The 16,900-nt window shown below is 41.5% G+C and overlaps 1 protein-coding gene across 3 annotated transcripts; it reads left to right on the forward strand.

The window, feature by feature from the left end:
* Positions 1 to 1,439: 1,439 nt before the first annotated feature.
* On the forward strand, positions 1,440 to 15,639 carry ACTR8 (actin related protein 8). 3 transcript variants are annotated; one of them, XM_057705790.1, is made up of 14 exons: positions 1,586 to 1,685; positions 4,919 to 5,052; positions 5,456 to 5,567; positions 6,458 to 6,568; positions 7,139 to 7,243; positions 7,524 to 7,697; positions 8,217 to 8,310; positions 8,529 to 8,661; positions 9,927 to 10,080; positions 10,856 to 10,951; positions 11,663 to 11,803; positions 12,786 to 13,050; positions 13,795 to 13,958; positions 15,289 to 15,639. In XM_057705790.1, exons 4-14 carry the CDS (start codon positions 6,497 to 6,499, stop codon positions 15,430 to 15,432), a joined length of 1,542 nt encoding a protein of 513 aa, XP_057561773.1. In that variant the 5' UTR covers positions 1,586 to 1,685; positions 4,919 to 5,052; positions 5,456 to 5,567; positions 6,458 to 6,496; the 3' UTR covers positions 15,433 to 15,639. The 3 variants fall into 3 exon arrangements, with proteins under 3 accessions (XP_057561770.1, XP_057561773.1, XP_057561772.1); XM_057705787.1 differs by lacking the exon at positions 5,456 to 5,567 and having other exon boundaries at positions 1,440 to 1,685; positions 4,882 to 5,052; XM_057705789.1 differs by lacking the exon at positions 5,456 to 5,567 and having other exon boundaries at positions 1,592 to 1,685.
* The last annotated feature ends 1,261 nt before the right edge of the window (positions 15,640 to 16,900 follow it).

Genomic DNA, 16,900 nt, shown 5'->3' on the forward strand with positions numbered 1-16,900 from the left:
ATCTTTTTTGTATTGTGTAAGAAAGTATTAATATAGTTTTAATAAGTAAATATTTTTAGGTTACAAGACTGACTTCTCATCTTTATATAATTAAAACACAAAAAGCTCCAAATTTGAAGAAAAATAAAAGGCTGTGTATTGAGTACTATGAGGGTCACCTTTTTCAACTTATGAAATACTGTTTTTTTTTGTTGTTCTCATTTATAAATAAATCACACTATTTATTTCAGTAGTATGCATATGATATCTGTGCTCTGGAATTAATTTTCATCTTAAAACCTTTTTGTCCCATGGATCTTTAATACAGTGTGTCTTACTTGCTATCAAATGTAATTATCAGGGTTATTTGTAAAGCTATAACCAACAAACCTGAGCTATAAAATGTAGATTTGCTAGGTGGTCTTTAAAATCACGGACTTCAATGCTGTCTTTACCAATTTTAATTCTAAACCGTTGCTTAAGATACTGCCTATTGGCTTTAACCCCATCTGAATGCTGTTAACTCTCATTCTTTCACTAGCATGAAAGCTCTAGGAGGTTAGGGATTTTGTTTTCTTTACCCCAGTGCTTTGGACAGTGACTACATGTAATAGGCACGGAGATATTTATGGGAAAAATGAATAATACAGAAAATTCTACTTTGTGTTCAACAGTCTTTGAAACCAAAGTGTTCAGGTAAAAGCATTTTTAATCCATTTATAAGTATTTATTCAACTCTATTTGCCAGGAAATGGGGATGTAGTGGCATTAATACGCTGGTCTGTATGAAAACCAGATCACAGGAGGATAAGAGTGGAAGCAGGCAGTTGGGTTTAGAGGATGTCCTGGTGTTCCAGGTGAGATTGGATCAGGTAGTATCAGTAGGAATGGAGAGTGGATGCATTCAAGGCATATTTGAGAGACTGCGGGATTTGCTGATGGGTTTGGATGTAGAAGAGTGAAATTTAGGATGGTGAAAGTGGGAATAGATTTTTGGGGGGAGGTGGGGATCAAGAGTTCCATTTTAGATACATTTAAGTTTACAATGCCTTGTAAGACATCTACGTGGAGATACTAAATAAGAAGCTGGTTATCGGGGAGAGATCCAAACAGGAAATACATATTTGGGAGTTATCTTCATATCTAAAGGCATGAAACTGGATAAAGTCATCCAAGGAGTGTGTAGAGAGAAGCCCTAATTCCAGAGAAACCTAGTATCAGAGGCCGGACTGAGCATGGCCAGTGAAGTACGAGGAGAACTAGAATTACGTATGGTGTGAGCACGAGATGAGAGGCTAGTTACCAGCTGCTCCACATCAAGCACGCAAAACAAAACACTAGTAGGTTGCGGGCGTGCTGCAGCCAGGACCAATCACAGTAACATCCGCCCAACCCCACCGCCCTCCCAGCCTCACCCTCCTCCGGGCACTTCCGCTTTCCCGGAATGCTCTTGGCCGACTCCCGGCGGCCATCTTGATCGTGGGCAGTCGGCCGAGAGGTTGCGCCTGCGCTGAGGCCGTCCCTGGAGGTCGCGTCGCGTCCCGTCCCTGAGGCTAGCGGCTGGAGGGGCGCCGGCAGCCGAGATGACCCAGGCGGAGAAGGGGGACGCGGAGAACGGGAAAGAGAAGGGCGGGGAAAAAGAGAAGGAGCAGCGCGGCGTGAAGCGACCCATCGTGCCCGCGCTGGTGCCGGAGTCGCTGCAGGAGGTGAGGCGCCGGGGGCGGGCCTCGGATTCGGCTTCCGGGCCGGGGCGGGGAGACGGGCGAGCCACGCGAGGCCTCGGGCCCCCACCCAAGTGGGTGGTGCGGGGGGTTGTTGCCCGCTCGTTCCGAGGGCACAGTGCCGACGGCCAGGTCACTGACTGCGTCAGCACCGCCCGACTCCACCAGCCGCTGTGCGAGCCCCAGCCTTTCGGGCCATGAGACCAGCACAGGGCTGTCACCTTCCTGCCAATTAGTTGAGGGGGCAGACTGGATGGTTAGGTACACACAGCAGGTGCCTTTTCCAGCCCTGATGTTCTGGGACAGTTTCTTCAATGGAAGTGACACCTGGACAAAGACCTAAAGGATGATTAGGAGTTGGGGGAATGTGAGGGCAGAAGAACAGCGTGGAAGAGACCTGGGCCAAGGAAGGATATGAAATGTTGGAGGTGGAGGTGTCTGGAATTGAGGAAAAAGAGGAGCAAGAGATAAGACTGGAGATCTTAACGGGGGCTGGGGGAGGGGGCATCATGTGGGTCGTATAAGCCAGAGCCTGGCCTCTTCTGAAGGGAATGGAGAACTTTGGAAGAGCTAGCCAGACTCTGAGCTATATGATTAACTCATTTAGTCCTCACAATAGCTCTCTGAGGTAGGAACTTCATCCAGAGCAAGGGGGTGGCACAGTCTGAATTTCAAGCCAGTTCTGTGAATCCAGAGCCTGGGCCCTTAACCACTATAGCAATATTTGCTTAACTTCAGTCAGTCACGTAACACCTTTTGGTTTTTTCATATCCTCTGTGGCACGTCTACATTATTTGCTGAGCAACTTTTTTTTTTTACTGTTTTATCCTAAGCAGTAATGTCCAGGAAATGATGTGTAGAATGTACTGGCCAGTTATTTCCTAATATGTTAAAATAAATATGTAATTATTAAAAACTACTTGTCTACACTTTGGAAAACTGCATTTACTACCCCAGAGCTTCCCAGTCAGTGTGCTGCAGCCTGTGTACTGTTAATGAGGTACAGGTGTCCCTGATGGCAAACAGCCTCATCTGTTTAACTTCCTCTGCTAGATTAACGTTGTCTGCCGTAGCACACAAAAGCTTGAGAAGCAAGCTGCATAGCACCAGGCCATGTGAGAGTGGTGCCATGGGCATTCAACAGATACCTACTAGGCTCCTGTATGCCGAGCACTGGGTGTACAGAGTAGTGAACAAGACAGTAGTAGTCCCTCATGTGAAGGTTTTATCTTCTGGGAGAGAAGACAGTAAATCATTACAAGAATGGTAAGTGTCATGGAAAGGAGGGGTGCCATTATATTTTATTGCAGGGGGACAAACCTGGTCTGATGACATTTAACTTCAGACCGGAAGAGAGGAGTTAGATTTAACAGGGAGGGACTTCCCTGGTGGCCCAGTGGTTGAGATTCCGCTGCCAGTGTGGGGGGCACGAGCTTGATCCCTGGTCTGGGAAGATCCCACGTGCCGAGGAACAACTGGGCCTGTGTGCCACAACTAGTAAGCCTGCACTGTAGAGCCCGAGAGCTGCAACAGTTGAGCCCACGTGCTGCAGCTACTGAAGCCTGCCCGCCTAGAGCTTAGAGTTGTGTTCTGCAACAAGAGAAGCCACAGCAATGAGAAGCCTGTGCACTGCAACAGAGAGTAGCCCCCGCTCGCCACGACTAGAGAAAGCCTGTATGCAGCAACGAAGACCCAACACAGGCAATAAAGAAATAAATAAATAAATGAAAAAGAAATGAACTCCTAAAAAAGGAAAATAAGGTACAACATACTAAGATCATTGATTTAAAAAAGAAAGAAAGAAAAATATTTAGCAGGGAAAAAGAACATTGCAGGCAAAGGGAATTGCCTTTGTGAAGGTAAACTAAAATTAGGAGACATCTGGATTGGGAAGATTAAAGGACTGAAAAGGAAGTGGTTCTAGAGCAAATCTAGAGGAATAGGCAGGGTCTTGATCTTGGAGGTTCTGGACTGTATCTTACTGGCAAGTTATAGAAATGGTTTAAATGGGGGTGTGCCAAGAAAACACAACTATAGCTTAAGGGCAGAGCAAAGTAGGTGCTGACTTAGGAGTCACGTTGGAATGGTGATTCTCAACAGAGGCATCCTGTCGTCAAAGGGATTGTTGGAGTCCCTTTTTCCCCCACTCCCTACTGAAACTCTGGGTCCCTCAACAGGTTTATGTGGTAAAGGTTCCCCAGTGATTCAGGTTATATTCCGCCCTCTTGAGAACTACAGATCTAAAACCCCACAGTCATTACTCCACTGTCCTGATTTGTGCTGCTTTATCAGTCTTCGTTCACTGTCTCCAAGAATGGGTGGTGAAATGCAGCAGAGCTTTTTGATCTGTGAGGATAGAGTTGTGAACTCTGGCTCTTTAACCCCGACCTTTTTCCACATCAGGTAAATAGCACAGAAGCAGTAAGGGTAAGGTATTTAAAAAACAGTGACCAAACTATAGTTTATGCACATTCTCGGAAGGTGTTCATGTATAAAGCCTTACTTTCCAGCACTGCCAAACAGTGATTCTGTTCTTAAATTAATTTCTTCCCTTCCCTTCTCAGCTAGTGTTGTCACATCTGAGCGAGCATACTGATTACCTCAGGAGCTTTTCTAAATTGCAGATTCCTAGGCACTCTCTCCCTGGAGATTCTGAATCAGAAAATTTGTAGTGAAGCCTTAGGGTTTTGTTTTGCTTTATTTTAAGAAGGATCTTTGGGTGATTCAGATTTAGGGAACCCAGCACTTCTCGAGTCATGGTATTCCCCACACTCTTACTCCTTGTTTAACTGTGTTCTCCAATAAATGGAAAGTTCTCTAGTGGTCGGGACTTTGTCCTGGTCACCATTGTACCCACAGTGATTGGCACAGAAATTCCCCCAAATTGTAGCTTGAATTGCACTGGGTGCTTAGAATTTCATTCATTTAAACAAATATTTGTTGACCTGTGTACCATGAGTCAGATCATTTGCAAACAGATACAAAGAGTTTACATTCAGGCAGAGAGCAGTATTTGGATGCCTCGCAGAGAACTCACTTTACTAAATTATTTTGAGACCTTTGGGTCTGATAGTCATTACAGGAAACTAACTTCTTAGTCTAGCTTGTTACCTCTATGTTATTTAACTTGTTACCTGCATGTCATTTACTAAGGTCATATTCCTATGTTTTATATTTGCAGCAAATTCAGAGCAACTTCATCGTTGTCATACATCCAGGTTCAACAACTCTGAGGATTGGTCGAGCCACAGACACACTTCCTGCCAGCATTCCTCATGTCATTGCACGAAGACACAAACAACAAGGGCAGCCCCTGTACAAGGACAACTGGCTCCTAAGGGAGGGACTAAATGTAAGTCAGAAATGGAGGACCAGGAGGGAATTCGCTGGCGTTCCAGTGGTTAGGACTCCCTGCTTTTGCTGCTGAGGGTCCAGGTTCAATACCTGGTCAGGGAACTAAGATCCCACAAGCCCTGCAGTGTGGCCAACCCCGACCCCCCCCCCCCCCCCCCCCCAACACACACACAGAAGAAATGTAGGACCTGGAGAGAAAGTCCAGGGTTGTCTTCTTGGGAAGGCTTAGATATTCAGTGTACACCATAATCTTGAACAACATCTTTATAGCTTTAAACCATTATTTTGAAATAATGACATCATTCAGGGTTACAAATACCATTTTTTATCTGAACTAACAATTTTAGATTGTACAGAAATAATTATAACAAAAGTAAATCTAATTTTTTTTAACCCATCAGGATGAATTGGGTATTGATGAAGATCATCTTTGGTGGAAGATACAGAATTGTCAGTCTCTTAAAATGATGCATCCAGATGTCTATTAACTGACTGCCATATTTTCTCTTCCTGGTACTTAGAGCTTAAACTGAGCTCACATTTTCAATCTAGCGAATTGAATTGCTACAATAAGCACTCATTACAAGCACTCATTACAATCTTAGATCAAATCATAATTTAAAGGGAAAAATAGTATTTCCTTGGAGTAAGCATCAGGATGCTGTAAGCATCCTATTTTGCAAGTGATAATTGACAGGAAAAATTTTTGTGATGGGTGTAAAATATGTGTATTTCATTGTAATCCACTTTTAAGTTTTAAATCAAGGGTAGTTTTAGGAACTTGCAGTTTCTATAATTCTGATAGTAAGCGTTAGGGTTCCATTTTTTAGCATAACTAGCAGACTCTCAAGTCCATTTCTAAGCTTAAGTATAACTTGACAGTGTAAGAATCTAAAATTCGCTTGTATCTTTGAATCTTACAATAATATTTTAGGGACTAAATCTCAGGAATAAAAATGGAAAGCACAAAATATTTTATAAAAATAGTTACAGTTCTTTGCAGTATCACAATAACTTGAATACTCTAATTAAGTGAAATAACACATGAAGGAATAAAAGTGTTATAAAATTGTAAACAAGATTATATAGATATATGGAAGAGTCTCTGAAATATTTTGTAAATATAAAGTAGCTATGCTCTGATATCAGTTAAAAGTCACTTGAAGTTATAGAGTTTTGCAAATAGTTGGCTTAGGGTGATGGCTCTTTCCTGATTTTTTTATTTACAAATAATAAAAATATTATTTTGAATTCTTAAGATTAATACATGTGACAGAGGTGAAGGACATGCTACTTGTTGATGAGGGAGTATTTGTTCTTGCTGGATTAAATTAGTATTTTGCCATTTCTTTCTCCTTTTCACTAAATCCTTTATACTGTTCATCTCTGTCCTTTTTCTCCAGAAACCTGAAAGTAACGAACAAAGACAAAATGGCCTTAAAATGGTGGATCAAGCAATATGGTCTAAAAAGATGTCAAATGGTACAAGACGCATTCCTGTGTCCCCTGAGCAGGTTCGGTCTCAACTCTTTCTTCAGATTCATTTTTTGACCACTGCTATTATGTCGTAACCATTCGTGTGTGCTCTCTATTTCATTATGCAATTTAAAGATGGGATTTCCTTTAAAAAGGAAGAAAAACCATTCTTAACCACCTACAGAATTTTGAATTGGTGTCACAAATGTCTAGGCAAGCCAAATAATTTGTAAGGTGGTGTTTCTTATATCAAGTTGATAAAAATTTAGTGTACCTGAGAGTCTTAAGCATGTAATTCCAGGATCTTGATGGGAAGCTGTATTCTTACTACATTTGTCATTTTAATGTGATAAACCAGTACTGCTAGGAATGGATGTGAGTCTGTGATATATAAATCTATATTCAACTTTCAGCAGAATACAGTAAAAATCAAGATTGTGGAAAAGGGCAGGAGAATCCACTTGTGACCAATCAATATTTTGTCACATATTTTGGATTTATGATTAAAATTTGCCACTGTATCTGGTATGTGAGAGAGGAGAAAAGAGGAGAACCCCTTTTTTTTCTTGCATGGATTTAAAGACTTTTCTGATGCTTTTTTGTTTCAGGCACGTTCCTACAACAAGCAGATGCGACCTGCGATTTTAGATCACTGCTCTGGAAATAAGTGGACAAACACATCTCATCACCCTGAGTTTTTGGTAGGAGAAGAGGTAGGAAACTTCTTCACAATGAAATGGAAGAAAACCTGGATCCTATTTATAAAATTAATTTGCTTTGCCACCCAGTTCTGGAAGTTTCTTAGCATTCTGTAATCCTACCCTGAGGACCAGATATTCATACTGGCTCCTGAGGTGTTAGATACTCCACTCTCAACATTAGAACAGTCAACATATGTTAATGATAACTCCTGGCCTTAGGTTTTTGAATGTGAATCTAGAAAACCCTGAGAGAAGTGTTTTAACAATGTATTCATCTCCCTGTCTTTTCCAGGCCCTGTATGTTAACCCTTTGGACTGTTACAATATTCACTGGCCTATCAGAAGAGGCCAGTTAAATATTCATCCAGGACCTGGGGGCTCCCTTACAGCTGTTCTGGCAGATATTGAAGTAATATGGTCTCATGCTATACAAAAATACTTGGAAATCCCACTGAAAGATTTAAAGGTAAACTAAAATTCTCAGGTATTGGATTGTTTTTAAGATTCTTGGTCAATAAAAGTACACTATACTCATTTGTTTGTAAGACAGTGTCCTTGAAGCCTACTTGACCTTAAGCTGTTAAGGATATCTTTTTTTCCTTCACTGAATTCCCCTCTGGTGCTTTCTTTTTTTCTCATTTTGTCTGGTCTTCGTGTTTCTCTCTACTGCTATGCAGTCAGCAAGCTTGCTCATATTTATGCCTTCTCTCTGGACCTTTTTCGGACATGTCAGTTGTCTTATTTTTCATTTTGCAAGTTTTAAGTAATTCAAAGGGAAGACCCACAAAACTTCAACATTTTCTGTTCTTGTTTTTTTCATAAAACCTAAAAGATAGCAGAGAGCTTTGCGCTTTTATTTTGGGCCTCCAGCCATTGCTGCTACTTACTCCTTTACAGAGAGTCCTCTCTGAAGACAAGTGTGGTGAATTTTACTTTGACCTGAGTATTAACCATTTTCTATTTTTATCTTTGTTCTTACTTTTAGTATTATAGATGTATCTTGTTAATTCCTGATATCTATAATAAACAGCATGTGAAAGAATTAGTGAATATGATCCTAATGAAGATGGGTTTTTCAGGTATGTCTGATATTCCAGTGAAATCTGCCTGAAATGAGATTGTTTTTGTTTTTCCCTGAAAAAGTTAATCTAATTCACTGCTGTGTCGAAATGCTTATTCTGGGAGGGTTAGTGATGCTTGTATGCTTGCCTGGAGGTTCCTAGACTTTAATTGAGTATTTGTTGTAGGATCTTTCCTCTTCCCCAGCTGATCAACCCCTCTGCCTTTTGTTTTTCAGGGATCGTGGTCCATCAGGAGTCTGTGTGTGCCACCTATGGAAGTGGTTTAAGTAGCACATGTATTGTAGATGTTGGAGACCAAAAGACAAGTGTGTGCTGTGTGGAGGATGGGGTCTCTCATCGGAACACTCGGTGAGGAGCTTGGGAGGAAGTATTCCCTGCTCCTTCTCCCCATGAAGCCTGTTCACCTAAAAGCATCATGAGTTAGAAGTTTTTTCAAAGAATTATATATTCAAATTTTTCACATGAAACCAGCAAGATTGTGGAAGTTCAAATTCTAACAAGGCTATAAACAGCCAATTTTACCCTTCCCATTGGAGCTCTCTGAGTTCACATCAGCAGCTCCTGAAAGCCCTAGTGTGTGTTGTGTGCTTTCCCACAGAGGAAGTGTGTATGTTAGCTCTGTGTCTTTCACTGTGGTGTGGCAGAGAGATACCAGTCACACAGCAAAGCTTTATTTGGGCAAGTCATATAGGAGAAAATAGGTTTTCAGGTCTGAGTTCTCTAGCTAGCTAGCATTTTGAGTATTTGCTTTTTTTGTCATAATTGTTTTTGGTGAGTGAGGAGTGACTTTATGGTGGTCAAGTCCCTTCATTGTGTCAGCACTGATAGAAGAGTTAATAAAATAACTAGCAGAAGCAGGGTTGCTGCTTGTGTATTTTGAGGCAAGCCCAGCACAGGTGAGCACACTCAGATAGTGCACATACCAGTTCTCTGCAGCATTTTGTGCTTCCAGCCTGGCTTCTTTAGGGTGCTTTAATTCTTCCTGTCACTCACATAGGTAGTTTGACTCTTAAGGTATAGAAACAAATTTTAAAAAGGGTCCAAGCAGTCCATGAGAAAGGTTAATCTGTTACCTCCCACCCCAAGTTACAGTGTATTCTCAAACCCAGATTGAGTTGTTTGGGCTTATCCATTTGTAATACCTAATGTTGTTGGTTCTCAAAGTATGGAGAAAACACTGGACCCTAAAACAACACAGCAGTGATCTTTGCAAATCGTAGAAACATTGTTAGTGGAGAGTGTTCTCTAAGATTTTCTCCCATAAGTTTGTCTTATGGTGTCACTGTCTGCCATTTCTATGTGCTGGTGAGCATAGACGACAAACAGCTATTATATGCTACACATGTGGACTTGGAAATGAGCTAGATTTAATGTATTCTGCTTCTTAGACATTTTTTGTGAATAGCATTTTTTGCTTCTAGATGCTCACCACTGCTTTTTGGCTGGTTTCCTTTCTCCCTCCCTGACATCCATTCCGTCCTTTCATTCTTTAATTTATCTCTACATTTCTTGAAACTTGGCGTTGTTTTACTGTACCTTATTGAGTTTTTGGAACACCCTTTGCACCTTCTTAATTGACAGGTTACCCATCTGCCCTTTTCTCTTAACTCTAGCCTCTGTCTGGCATATGGTGGATCTGATGTGTCAAGATGTTTTTACTGGCTGATGCAGCGAGCTGGGTTCCCTTATAGAGAATGCCAGCTGACAAATAAAATGGATTGCCTTCTTCTGCAGCACCTTAAAGAGACTTTTTGTCATTTAGATCAGGTGGGAGCAAAATCAAAATTGCTGATTATTTTTGTTTTCAGAAAAAATTGAAGATATTTAAAGATAATTAAAAATTCAGTTGTATTCTGCCTGTTCAACCCAAGTTGATAAAGCCTTGAGGCTGAAGCTCTTGAGGGGTGAGAGAATTTTTTGGTAAGGTTAGAGCTGTACGGATGTGTCTCAGACTCTGGAAAACACAGTCTGTTTAAGAGAGTTTAGCAGATTTCTCTCTCCTTAGGATCTATGATCATTTCTAATAAAGGATAAAGATAAACCTTTAGGTGTAATGAATAGTAGCAGGTAAGTACAGAGGTATAGACAGTTACTAAAACGGTATCATTTGAAGCATTTTCTTAGTATTGTGAACAGTCTGCATTTAGTCATTGCTGTATATGAATTGCTGCCTTTTTATGCTATTTGTTTTAAACCCTTTTTCCCCCTTTTAAACCTTTTCCAAGTAATGTAATTCTGAATAAAAAATTTTTTGAGAAACATAAGACAGAGTAACATTTCCCAGTTACTGAGGGAATTTGCTTATTGGTTTGGACATTGTATTGGTGTGTGTTGATAATGAAGAAAACAAAAACGCGCATAGTGGAAACTTCAGAAATGTTGAATGAGAAGCAAGGTACAGCTGAACTCTTGTTTTATTAAATTCCAGTGGCAGTGGTAGAAAGTTGTAGGGCAGCCCTTTTATAGGTGAGATTTAGGCAGCGTTTAAAGAGTTTGCGTACACTTTTGCTGATTCACTGACCGCATCTTTTCCTGGAATCAGGATATCTCTGGACTTCAGGACCATGAATTTCAGATTCGACATCCAGATTCCCCTGCCCTTCTTTACCAGTTTCGATTAGGAGATGAAAAACTCCAGGTAACATGGGTATATATTTCCATGGGTAGAAAGAAAGGCAGCCAGGTTCAATCAGACTGAGAGAATATGTACTTGCTGGAAACCTCATGAGGTCAGAATGTCAACTGGTTGTATATTAGCTGCTAAGCCAACATTTAAACCGTGGATAGAGTGCAGATTAGAACAGATCTGAGCCATGTTTTTAATTAGCCACTGTGTGATGAGTTGTTATTTAGAGAGAGGCGCCATTCTTACTAGGAAGTTATTATTATTTATTTTTATTTATTTGGTTGCTCTGGGTCTTAGTTGCAACCGGTGAGCTCCTTAGTTGTGGCATGCAAACTCTTAGTTGCCACATGGGTGTGGGATCTAGTTCCCTGACCAAGGATCAAACCCGAGCCCCCTGCATTGGTAGTGCAGAGTCTTAACCACTGTGCCACCAGGTAAGTCCCCTTACTAGGAAATTATAAAGTAGATTACTAGGCACTTTTTTTTACATATACTTTGGGATTTCTGGTGTTATATCATCCATTTAACTTGATGACAAGTGAGTTTCTTGGCCTCTCATGCATTGAAGAAATAATGTTACTTCCAAAAGAGAATGCTTACTCAGTCTAACTTACAGGATCTGATCTGCCAGTTTTGTTTTTGAAAGAACAAAATTTATTTAATGGGTCAGTTTTTTCAGAAGGCAGTATCCTCAATTGGTCATTCTTTTCCTTCCATGCACAGGCTCCGATGGCTTTGTTTTACCCAGCAACCTTTGGAATCGTTGGACAGAAAATGACAACTTTGCAGCACAGATCCCAGGGTGACCCTGAGGACCCTCATGATGAACATTACCTGCTGGCCACGCAGAGCAAGCAGGAGCAGGTCTGTGGTACTTCTGTGTGAGAGGAGACGGTTTCGTCCCTGTAGGAGAAGTTTGCCCGTAATTGACAGGTCATTGCAGTGGCTGCAATCTGACAGTATACTAAAGTTGATACTGTTTTTAGGACTATAGATGAAATGAAATCTGCATTAATATCCAGATGACAGATTTCTTTATTCAGCAAACATCAATTTTCGGAATACCATTCCACGCTGGTATTAAATTAACATTAAAAGTTAATTTAATGAAGATACTTCCCTTTTGGGGTGTGTCATTTATATACTTTATATATAATACTTTATCTAAAAAAATACTTTTGAATATTTATCCAGTAGTAGTTTCAGTAAAATCTCACCTATTTTTAAATTATCACGTGAAAGGTGGGTGGCATGGGCAACGAGCTGAATTTTTTTTGTCTAAAGCTGATCTTAGTTATAGGATGTCTGACTCAGGGGCACAAATTAAAGCTCTTATCTGCTAATGAAACAGCAGCTCATGATGGAGAGAAAAGGGCAAAAACCTTTTCTAGTCTTTGTTCCCGTCCAAAAGCTGAGCATGAGCTGCTTAGATAAAGTCTGAAAATGAGGACCCATAACAGCCACTGGCCTAAGAATTCCACTGAACTAAATACACTTAAAAACTCAGGGGGAAAAAGTTCATCTACATTGACATTTCAGTCTTAAAGTCCAACCAGTAAGAGTAAAGTTCTGTGATACGCCCTGCCTGTCCATGATTGTTTTGGAATTGTCAGCGCGTCCTCATCTTCTGCACAGCACCCCTCACTCCCAGGTATCCAGGGGTGGGGACCCGGTGCTTGGTCATATACTGTGGTGTGTTTCCTCTCTACAGCACAGTGACAGGCCTTTATTTATTTATAGAGTGTAGAGTAGTGGAGTAGGGAGGGGGGATTCTAGCTGGGGAACATCAACAGTGTTCTGTCATAGTCTTACCATCCATTTGATTCTCCTTTTGATTGATTTAAAGTCTGCAAAAGCTACTGCTGACCGAAAGTCTGCATCCAAACCCATTGGATTTGAAGGGGATCTTCGTGGCCAGTGCTCTGATCTTCCAGAAAGACTGCATTCCCAGGAGGTGGATTTGGGATCCTCCCAGGGAGACTGCTTGATGGCTGGCAATGATTCTGAGGAGGCTCTCACTGCACTGATGTCCAGGAAGACTGCCATCTCGCTGTTTGAAGGGAAAGCCCTGGGCCTGGATAAAGCCATCCTCCATAGCATAGACTGTTGTTGTAAGCACATCTGGGGAGCCGGGAGAGAGCAACTACAGGGTTCAGGCTAGGATGTAGTTTTGCCCTGCAGCATGTTCATTCAAAAACTATTGAGCACCTACATTGTCAGGTGTTAGCATCTGGTTCCTGGCCTCATTGAGCTTGGAGCCTAGTAGAAGAGACCAAAACAAGTCAATTACCACACAAAGGTGAAATTACAACTGTGGTAGGTGCTACAAAATTGAACTGAAGGGTACTGACTGTGAGAGTTTCTGATTGAGGGATTTAATAGGGGGTTTTTACTCAGGAGGAGGTGTGGAGGGTGGAAGGCAGGGAAGCCTTTCTTGAGGAAGAGCCACTTGAGAGAGAGGGATCTAGGGGAGAGTGGATTGTTAACCTTGTCACAGATCAGGTGGCATTCCAGGTAGACAAAGAAGCCTGTGTGAAAGCCAGTGGCTGGGAAGCAGGATGCAGGGTGAGGCTGTGGCAAGCGGTGATTACACACCACGTTGGACTTCGTAGGCCCCCTTAGAGGTTTTGGTCCTAATTCTGCTAGTAGTGGGTTGGTGGGTGGCGATAGCAACATGCTCACGTTTGTGTTTTGCAAGGTTCCTCTGGCTGCATTGTAGCACTGTCGAGGATGGGTTAGAGAGAGAGCTTTGAGAAGGCTCCTGCAGTTATCCAAGCAAGAGATAATGGTGGCTTGGCCTAGGGTGGTGGTGGATATGGAGAAAAAGTGTGGAAGGGATTTCACTGTCTTTTCAGCATCTGATGAAACCAAAAAGAAGATGTACAGCTCCATCCTGGTGGTGGGAGGTGGTTTGATGTTTCATAAAGCTCAAGAATTTCTGCAGCACAGAATTCTCAATAAAATGCCACCTTCATTCAGGCGAATTATTGAAAATGTGGATGTGATCACAAGGCCCAAGGTACACGATGCAGGTTGTACTCTGCCAGTGAAACAGCGTTGATTATTTCCAGTTGTAATGTATGTGGACAGAGAAAATTCTGGGAGGCGTGGGTTTGTGTCTGGGGAGTTTTTGAGGGCTTGGAGCAAGTGCAAAAATTGCTTTCAGCAGGTCACAGATGTGATGAAAGGAGCTCTGGTCTAGGGGACTGGATTACTGGCTTTTAGTCCTTGCTGTGCGCTCCAAACTAGCATGACTGACTTCCGCCTTTGTCAAAGGACTGGGTGGGGCAAGGAGAAGACTTTTCTCACGCTGTCAGCCAGAACAATTCCATTTTTTTTTTTAGCTCTTTATTGGAATATAATTGCTTTACACTGTTGTGCCAGTTTTTGAGGTACACCAAAGTGAATCAGCTGTATTTATACATATATCCCCATATCCCCTCCCTCCTGCGACTTCCTCCTACCCTCCCTATCCTGGCCCTCTAAGGCATCACCCATCATCAAGTTGATCTCCCTTTGTTATACAGCAACTTCCCACTGGCTATCTGTTTTACAGTTGGTAGTGTATATATGTCTATGCTACTCTCTCACTTCGTCCCAGCTTCCCCTTTGGCCCCCGCTCCAACCCCATGTCCTCAAGTCCATTCTCTACATCTGCATCTTTATTCTTGCCCTGTCACTGGGTTCATCAGTACCATTTTTTTAGATTCCATATATGAGTTAGCATACAATATTTGTTTTTCTGGCTTACTTCGCTCTGTATGACAGTCTTTAGGTCTAGCCACCTTATTACATACAGCTCAGTTTCATTCCTTTTTATGGCTAATATTCCATTGTATATAACAATTCCATTTTTATCTCTTTCACATTAAGAATCTCCTGCTGGTCTCTGGACCAGGTGGTCTTCAAGGATCTTTTTGGTTTGAACTATTTTGGAAACCATAAATGCAGGAATTTAGAAACAGATTGTGTTTGTATTTTATTATTCTCACTAACAATTCCTGGGAATATGTTTGTTTAATTTTAATTCTGAGGAAGAGATTATGGGATATATTTATTCCACTCAAACTTCAAAACAAGTTATTTCCTTACATGTGTTCTTGCCTATAGGGATTATTTGTGTAGTAATAGTGAATAGTAGCATCTTCAATAATAAAAACTAAAAACTTTTCTCATGAGTTGAAATAGATGTCTGTAGTTCATGGGTCTTTCATGGATCTTTAATGCAAGTTGAAAATCTGGCTTATTACATATTGACTCAGGGTTTTTTCTACCCCCAAATTCAAGTAAATGATTAAGTGTATGTCTTGTCTGCTTACGCTAAATATCTTTGTTTATCACTTCTCTAGGACATGGATCCCCGGCTGATTGCATGGAAAGGAGGGGCAGTGTTGGCTTGTTTAGATACGACACAGGAGCTGTGGATTTATCAGAGAGAGTGGCAGCGCTTTGGTGTCCGCATGCTACGAGAGCGAGCTGCTTTCGTGTGGTGAAATGGACAGAAAAGTCACTATTGAAGACCAACACATACCTCGTGGTATAAAAGACTCTTATAGAACATTTATATTCTAATTTATTGACCTAGGTGCTTAAGTTTCATGAAAATAAATGAATTTCAACTTTTATTTTGAGGACATGACATTGGTGTAAAAAATAAGCTGCTTTCATAAGGCAGGACATTTGAGAATAAATATGAACTTCAGTGGTAAACACTCCTGCCCCTTCCTCAGGGTCTCACACTCCTGATGCTGTAAGTTGCTGTAGTAGAGAAATTCTCAGGTGGTGAAGCCCTTCATTTAGGTTGGCCTCTGAGCGCCATGAGGCAGTCTCACGTAACCATTAGAGGTGGGTGCGTGACAGTGTACCTGAGTTGTGAGAAGTGTTTGGGCACGCATTTTCCCTCTTGTCTAGTACAGCAAGCACATATGACTTGTGTATGCTGCTAAAATTCCAAATAGGAAAAAAAAGTTTTTTTTTTTTTTTTAATTTTCTCATGTCTTACAAAAAATATTGGGGCCCATTTAGGTCTAGATTTCCAGAGGCAAAGATTTAAGGTTGGGCTGGCTGGCTTTTGTTACCAACATGATCTCGGATGGGCTTGGGCAAGGAAACAATCATTATTTGACCAATAATGAACAGAACTGAAACTGAACAGGAAAACTCATTTGCTTCCTAAAGCCAAATAGAAAGGATTTAGGTATAATTTAGAGTCGGTAATGTGTTGTATAGATAAACAAGGTGACTGCTATAATTACTGTCTTAATCATCAGGTCCCCGATTTTCCTTTACCTGAAAAATGAAAGTTTTTGGAGTAGTTTTTTGTTCATTGTGATCAGTTGACCTTAATCTGTGAGCAGTCTGAACCAAAGTTTAAATACAGACAGCTGTTAACCCCAGTGGTCCAGGCCTTGGTCCAGCCTTCTGAGCCCTTGCAGAGGAAGGGAAAGAGATTTGGAGACTGGAGCCAGCAGCACAGCCTGTGGGCTCAGAGACCTGAGAGGATGGTGAGGATGCCTGATTCCTGCCACTCCATGCTAGGGACCATCTCTCTTCTCTAGAACTGGGGTGGGGCTGGGCCTGGGGGAAAGACAAAAGTAGGTGCAGATAAGAGATGCAAGTAAGTGGAATATAGAAACAATAAGGATGGTTAGGGGACTTCCCTGGCAGTTCAGTGGTTAGGACTCGGCACTTTCACTGCCGTGGCCCCGGGTTCAGTCCCTGGTCAGGAACTAAGACCCCACAAGCTGCACAGCATGGCCAAAAAAAAAAGGATAGTTGGAAATTTTAGGACATGGAGAAATGCTGTTACTAGAGAATTTTAAATAGATAGGATTATTTTGCGTATCTGCTCAGTAGGTTGGAAACAAGAGTCTGCCAGTATAACAGAATTTTACCTCGCTAGTATTATTTGGGATGTTTGCCTTCAGTTTGAAAATTGTACGCTTTATTTTTAACAATAAT

This window comes from Hippopotamus amphibius, chromosome 13 (genome assembly GCF_030028045.1).
Source record: "Hippopotamus amphibius kiboko isolate mHipAmp2 chromosome 13, mHipAmp2.hap2, whole genome shotgun sequence".
Lineage (NCBI taxonomy): Eukaryota > Metazoa > Chordata > Mammalia > Artiodactyla > Hippopotamidae > Hippopotamus > Hippopotamus amphibius.